We start from the raw sequence: 7,500 nt of genomic DNA, 5'->3' as shown, positions 1-7,500 counted from the left end.
GCCTTTAGAATTTACTTTTTTTTAATTTAATTTTGCTAATATTTATGGAAGAAATTTGAATTTAGCTTTTCAGCCAATTTGACAGCCCTAGTAGTTCAAGTTTAACCGAAAACGCAATTATAATTTGTTCACATCTGACCATGAAAGCCAAAGCCTGTAGTTGATGTCAGTGCTTTGATCGTCAGTCTGCTTCTCCGTGTTCTGCAGTGCCCGCGGCCGTGACGTTCCTGCGCGCGGACAGCAGGAGAAGCTCGGAGAGCCTGTGGTTGAGCTGGAAACAGGCCGGGGGGGAAGTGAGCCGCTACACACTCCTGATCTACGACCCCGACGGGACTCGGCACGCACAGCTCAGCCTGGGTCCGGAGAGCAGGACTCACGAGCTCCAGGGCCTGGTGTCCGGACGCCTCTACCGGGCCGAGGTCCTCACGCACAGCGGAGATCTCTCCAACATGGCGGCTACTAGCGGCAGGACGGGTGAGAGCGATCCCAGAGGTTTCCTTCATCAGAACTGTGGAAGCAATGCTTATTAACTGTAGTACTGACTAACTGTGATATATCGCAGACCCCAGGCCCCCGGTGTCGTTCTCCTTCGGAGAGATCACGAACACCTCTCTGGAGATGACCTGGAGCGCTCCAGAAAACACCGATTATGATGACCTTGACCTTCAGTGGACCCCCAGGGACCCTCTGTCCGTGTTCAACCCCTACCACAACCCCACGTCCAGCAGCCGGATCCTGAAGGGCATGTTCCCCGGCCGGCGGTACAACATCAGCCTGCGCGCGGTCAGCAGCGCCGGGTCCAGCAGCCCCTCGTACAGCCGGCCCATCCACAGCAGCATCAGGACAAGTCAGTGACGCCGCTCTATAGATCCGGCTTCTCCGGCACACAGGCTTTATAACGTCACATGATCGGGAAGTTGCACTAGCTTGTCCTTTAAAAAATCTATTATAATACACTATTTTTATGTTTTAATTTTAATGCACTAGTAATACAAAATAGTTCCTCTCAGGACCTTTTGGACAAAAATGTCCCCATTAAAACTGCAATTTTTAATCCCAGGGCCGTTTAAATATAACATAATGCAATATTTGTCGACAGGCTCTCATTCTGTTGGCAAGGCTTCTAAATGAATGTACTATTTTTACCAGATGTGCCATTTTCTCAGGATTGGCCTATAAAGCAAATGCCTGTTTTATTCCTGTTTTCTGCTTCTGCATATTATAGACCCACATGGATAAATTATGCAGCGATAATTGTGTGTGTGTGTGTGTGTGTCCAGGGCCCGTGCGTGTGCAGGCTCTGCACTGCCGTCCGCAGAACTCCACCGCCATCGCCTGCTCCTGGACTCCTCCCGAAGCCGACTTCGACTCCTACACCATCGAGTGCTCCAGGACGGACTCGCAGACGATGGTGTACTCGCGGCGCACGCTCAAAGACAACACCGTCTATCTGATCAAAGATCTGGAGCCTCACAGGCACTACTCGGTGTCCGTCACAGTCATCTCTGACAGCATGACCAGCGAGGCGGTCAGGGAAAGCGTGGTGACGATGATAGACCGTGAGTTAGGCTTCTCATGCGCTGTACACGACCGGTGTCTGGCGGGAGCGTTCACTGACAGCTCTTGTGTTCTCAGGTCCACCTCTGCCCTCGACTCGCATTGAGGAGAGCACGGTGCAGGTCACCAAGTCCACCATATTCTTCCAGTTCAACTGCAGCTGGTTCAGTGACATCAACGGCGCTGTGAAGTTCTTCACCGTCATCGTCACCGAATCTGAGGGTTGGGAGACTTCTTTCTTCCTCTTTTTAGGTTATGCACAGATAGCTAAGCCAGTCTCCTCACACTAGCATGTGATGCCATGATCCCTCTGTGTGGTGTCATCCAGACAGTGAAACCCAGCAGCCGAACCCGCATCATCCTCTTCCCTCGTACCGGGACTACAGATCCAACAGCTCCGTCAAAGCCTACCAGACCAGCTTCCTCCGCAGCCACTGCGAGAGCTCCCCGCAGGAGATCCAGGTCCACCTGGGGTCAGGCATGGAGAGTCTGGGCGGACGCTGTGATCAGAAGCCCCTGGCGGACGCAGCTCAGGGTCAGCTGGTCTTCTGCGACGGGCCACTGAAGCCCAAGACTTCATACAGGTGATGGTCAGTCAGGAGCCTGGGCTTCAGGAGCCTGGGCTTCAGGTGATGGTCAGTCAGGAGCCTGGGCTTCAGGTGATGGTCAGTCAGGAGCCTGGGCTTCAGGGGATGGTCAGTCAGGAGCCTGGGCTTCAGGTGATGGTCAGTCAAGAGCCTGGGCTTCAGGTGATGGTCAGTCAGGAGCCTGGGCTTCAGGGGATGGAGGTGATGGTCAGGGTTAAGCCTAACCTCCCCCTCACACACATGATTCCAGGCTGGTCACGCATGTGCTCACACTAATATTTGAGTTATTGTTGATCTCTTCAACTGTCTGTCTCGTGATATTCAGACTCAGCGTTCGAGCGTTCACCAAACTGTTCGACGAGGATCATGAGGAGTTTCCCTCTCCGCTCTTCACGGACACGTACCTGTCCAAGCCCTTCGTGACAGACGCAGGTATTACACACACTCGCCACGCTGAGGGCGATCGGCAGGACTGTGTGTTAACTCTTCATACCTGTGTGTGTTCAGAGCCGCTGAGTGGGGTCATCGAAGGGGTCAGCGCTGGACTCTTCCTCGTCGCCACCATGGTGGGCTTAATCGTCCTGCTGATCTGCAGGCAGAAAGCCCACAAAATGTGAGTCAGCTTTATCCATCTTTAAACTCTGTGCATTAAAAGTTCTGAACACCGTCACATGCAGATCTGACTTCAGGCTGATGATGATCGAGACAGGATAACAGTGACATCGCAATATCTACAGAAATGATGAAATAAATCTTTGTTTACCCTTTATTTTCGATAGTCCACTTTAGACATTCTACAAACTATAAGTAACTTTGCAACTACATGTCAACTAACTGTCATTAGAGTATTAGTAGAGTATTAGTAGACTGTAAGGTTAGGGTTCGGGTTGGGAGAACAAGTTGACTTCTAGTTGCCAAGTTACTTATAGTCAGTAGAATGTGTGTTGGGGATCATCACAATAAAGTGTTATCAGATATTAAGAAGACAGTCTACTAATACTCTAATGACAGTTAGTTGACATGTAGTTGCAAAGTTACTTATAGTTAGTAGAATGTCTAAAGTGGACTATCGAAATAAAGTGTAACCAAAACTTTCAAACTGTAACTTTATGTCATGTTTTCTCTTTTTTGGCCAAGGAATGATGCACTTGTAATGATGGGTTTATGATGACCAGTTTAGTTAGAGCTGGTGGGTTTGTGATGATGGTTTAGTTAGAGCTGGTGGGTTTGTGATGATGGTTTAGTTAGAGCTGGTGGGTTTGTGATGATGGTTTAGTTAGAGCTGGTGGGTTTGTGATGATGGTTTAGTAAACACGGGTTTGTGATGATGGTTTAGTAAACACGGGTTTGTGAGTGATGGTGGTCTATCAGTGATGAGTTAAAGGCACAATATGAAAGATTTTTGGATTTAAAATAATTTAAAATATCTAAAAACCACAAGAACAGTATTATATATTTAGTTGATTTGTGTACTTACACTATCCCAAATGTGTCTAAGAATGTTTAAATCCAGAGAGATGAGCAGTTTTAACGAGGACACGGATCGTGCGTCGCCTATCAATGACATCATACTCGAATTACCCTCAATTTCCGTGTTTTTTAAATTTATTTTATTCTGTAGAAACCATGGAAACACCAAAGACGCTTTAATATATGATGTGTTTTATTAGACAGGCAATTAACTGTTTGGATACATTCATTGAGAGAAAAATAATCATTGTTATACAGCTCAACACAGTCTTATTGGTTAAATCTCGTTTTCTTGATTTACCGCGAGTACCATGTTCTACCGTACCTAATATCGATCTAGTTTACTGCGGTGTGCAACAAGTGTCTCATAGTACCAGCCAAGCGAACACACAGAGTAGCATTATAACATAACGTTCACACACTGCATCTAAACTGTGACTGCACATACAGTATATGACCTGGAGAAGAGGAAGAGGTCTGCGGACTCAAGCTCCACCGCTCTCGAGCCGAGGTCACGCGTCATCAAGCTACGCCTGTGCTTTGAATGAGCGACCTCTAGCAGCGGAATATTACATAGTGTGCCTTTAAGGCCCTGATATACTAATTCGTTTACGCATTAAAACTAAGTTTGGAATATGTGACCAGCGATATACTGTTAGCGAACATCTTGGTGCCGCTCACACTGATGAGAGCAACGTCTAGAAGAATATGTAAATATGTGCTGTGAGCGTTCCTCTCTATAACATAATGAACAACACTAAACCACAGCTGTGAGAAAGCTTGTTAAGACCGCACTTTTATGCGCTCTAACTTCCCTCCGTTTACTGGGATGCACATCTTTGCTTTCGTTGCACACGTTCACAGTCACTACTGCCGCACAGCGATGATCACCTGGAATCTGCTATTGCTGTTGTGACGCCATTTCTATAGAGCATTTTTGGTCTATGTGTTGCATTGTGGGCCATGGATCTGCCTAAACCGTACATGAGTAGACTCGCTCCCTCTGTCAAAGTTCAGGGGTTAGGGTCTGTCCACATAAACGTCCCTCGTCCACTTGACGAAGTTTAGCGCACTAGTTTGCGAGTGTACGTTTGATCGCAGCCTCACATGTGTACACCGCCGCTACAGAGAGTCCAGTGCAAACCCGCTCGTACCAGCGGTACCGCGAGCGCGTGGAGTACGTCAGAACTATCCGCTCACCGTCGCTATGTGACGCGCTCACCAGTGTAGACAGCAGCACTGATTATAATGGTTCTGTCGCGTCGCACTGGTACTGACTCGGCTGTGAGACAGAGATAACTGAAGCCTCAGGAAGTGGTTCATCAGCGATGCTGGTTTGTGGTTTGCAGGAGTGCACAAGAGCCTGTGGTCAGGATGAGCTTGAGGAGAGAAAGACCATCTTCAGGAACACACGTCGCTGTCAGAGGGTACGAACCATTGATATCACCATTACAGCTTTTACTAGCAGTTTACTTTTACTTTCATTCCAAAACAGATATTTTCTGTATCAGCAAGAAGTAAATACTTTTATAAATACTATGGTTTGTACGTTGCTTGAGTTTAAAAGCATGAATTGTTCTTTCAGGAACCGGCGTGTCTCAAGGTACTGAACCGCATCACATGATCACGCCGATCTTCACGCTAAAGTTTACTTTTTAATATTACGTTATGCTAGATTTATGCACTGTTATATTTATGTATTATAACTGAGGGTATTTTTGGGGACATATATTTTCTTAAGGATATGTTCAGTATATACTGTATGATCTTTGAACATGTCCCTGATCTACTGTAATATAGTGTTGTCTTTTCCAAACGCAGCCCCATCAGCACCGCAAACTTTGAGTCCCATCTAACTAAACTTCGAGCCGACTCCAACTACCTGCTCTCTGAGGAGTATGAGGTACACTCTCCTCCTCGTTCTTGATATGATGTCCATGCTTGAGATTGACCACAGTAACTCTGTTCTGCTGCAGGACCTGAAGGATGTGGGTCGTAACCAGCCTCAAGACTCGGCGCTACTGCCTGAGAACAGAGGCAAAAACCGCTACAACAATATTCTGCCCTGTACGTCTGCACAAACACTCTGATCTAACATGACTCCAGTATAGTGTACTAAACGCTGGTGTTGACGTGTTCTCGGCACAGATGATTCCACGCGAGTGAAGCTGTCCTATGTGGACGACGACTCCTGCTCGGATTATATTAACGCCAGCTATATTCCTGTAAGATCTTTGGTTATGCAACTACATTAATGACAAATGTCTTCGATGCGATAGCTGCATTTTTTGAGCATGCATTCTGTACGTTTAACATGGTTGTGTAATTAAGAAATACATATTTCAATTTAAACATTTCGACAATTTCTTCTTTAAAAATACAGTAAATAGTGGTAGATAGAGTTTGCATGAAAGGAGAAAGTATCGGTCCAAGGCTATCCAATGACACTTGACCGAACGTATCACATGGTTTGTTTTGAAGGGCAATAACTTCCGGCGGGAGTATATCGCGACTCAGGGGCCGTTACCCGGCACTAAAGACGACTTCTGGAAGATGGTGTGGGAGCAGAACGTGCACAACACAGTCATGGTGACGCAGTGTGTAGAGAAAGGACGGGTATGTGCCGTGATCACACGTGACTCCTCTGCTCATGGTCTTTGGCTTCAACTCTCGCTCTGGTTTAGGTGAAGTGTGACCATTACTGGCCGTTCGACCAGGAGCCGCTGTACTACGGAGATCTGATCGTCCAGATGCAGTCGGAGTCTGTGCTGCCGGAGTGGACCATCCGAGAGTTCAAGATCTGCAATGTGGGTGTAACCGCCTTTGTCCCTCGCGGATGAACTGTACTGGGAACACAGGTGTGATGTGTGTGTGTGTGTGTGTGTGTGTGTGTGTGTGTGTGTGTGTGTGTGTGTGTGCAGGAGGAACACCTGAGCTACTCCAGGGTGGTGCGCCAGTTCCACTACACCGTGTGGCCGGATCACGGAGTGCCAGAGATCACGCAGTCGCTCATTCAGTTCGTGCGGACCGTGAGAGACTACATCAACCGCTCGCCCTTCTCAGGAGCCACTGTAGTGCACTGCAGGTGGACACACACACACACACACACACACACACAAACACACACACACACACGCACACACGCACGCACACACACACACTGAATAAAAATGCACATATGTTATATGAAATATGTTCAGATGATATCATTACAGTAGTGAATATCCAAAATCCGTTCAGTAGTTTCTGTGCGGCTCGGTCCAAAGATAATCTGAGCCGATTTTGGACAAAATTGGGGGGAAAATGTAGGAGGAGTAGCAGAAAAAGTGTTTTTCATTTGCTTTAATATGGCGAACAGTCACATTTTTGGAAAATGAGAAATTAGATATTGTTAGTATTGGCATAAACGAAGGAACGTAATGACACCAAGAAAACAATGTTATATGTTACAACACTAGGAGGCGCTGTGTTTAAACTTCTCAGGTACCTTCAGGACATGCCGATGATGATACCTAACGAATTGTGTGCAGATATGTCAAAACATTTAAGAAGATTTATGACAAAATTCTAAATGGTAGCCCGATGGTTTGTCCGATCCTGGGAAAATCGGTATCCACGGATTCGGCATAGACATTCCATCATGATTTTCTGACGAAGTGTTCAAAAGTTATTTGCAAAAATAGCCATTTTCAGGTCTCTGTGGTGCATGGAGCCTCAGATCATGGATCCGATGAAGCTTACCAGTTTATGTTTCGTTTGATCAAAGTTTGGCCGAGGAATCAGTTGAACTACATTTTAGAAACCTTTAGAAAAGTGAATTTTTGAACTGGTGGTGGTGCTATAGAGTTGGTCCTAGAGACTCCAAAATTTACCAAATCATTATTCT

The 7,500-nt window shown here is 46.6% G+C and overlaps 1 protein-coding gene across 1 annotated transcript in view; it reads left to right on the top strand.

The window, feature by feature from the left end:
* The window catches only part of ptprbl (protein tyrosine phosphatase receptor type B, like), a 68,531-nt gene that overhangs the window by 57,184 nt on the left and 3,847 nt on the right, over window positions 1-7,500 (top strand). The window contains exons 14-28 of the mRNA XM_079603993.1: window positions 208-474; window positions 563-847; window positions 1,281-1,559; window positions 1,636-1,779; window positions 1,886-2,141; window positions 2,470-2,576; window positions 2,652-2,757; window positions 4,964-5,041; window positions 5,200-5,217; window positions 5,436-5,517; window positions 5,591-5,681; window positions 5,763-5,839; window positions 6,096-6,230; window positions 6,299-6,421; window positions 6,536-6,699. Coding sequence (XP_079460119.1) covers window positions 208-474; window positions 563-847; window positions 1,281-1,559; window positions 1,636-1,779; window positions 1,886-2,141; window positions 2,470-2,576; window positions 2,652-2,757; window positions 4,964-5,041; window positions 5,200-5,217; window positions 5,436-5,517; window positions 5,591-5,681; window positions 5,763-5,839; window positions 6,096-6,230; window positions 6,299-6,421; window positions 6,536-6,699 — 2,212 coding nt within the window. The remainder of the gene's footprint in view (window positions 1-207; window positions 475-562; window positions 848-1,280; window positions 1,560-1,635; window positions 1,780-1,885; window positions 2,142-2,469; window positions 2,577-2,651; window positions 2,758-4,963; window positions 5,042-5,199; window positions 5,218-5,435; window positions 5,518-5,590; window positions 5,682-5,762; window positions 5,840-6,095; window positions 6,231-6,298; window positions 6,422-6,535; window positions 6,700-7,500) is intronic.

The sequence above is a fragment of the Phoxinus phoxinus genome (assembly GCF_949152265.1).
Source record: "Phoxinus phoxinus genome assembly, chromosome: 25".
Taxonomy (NCBI): Eukaryota; Metazoa; Chordata; class Actinopteri; order Cypriniformes; family Leuciscidae; genus Phoxinus; species Phoxinus phoxinus.
The sequence above is the reverse complement of the archived record's forward strand: the minus strand, read 5'-3'. Positions and strand labels throughout refer to the sequence as shown.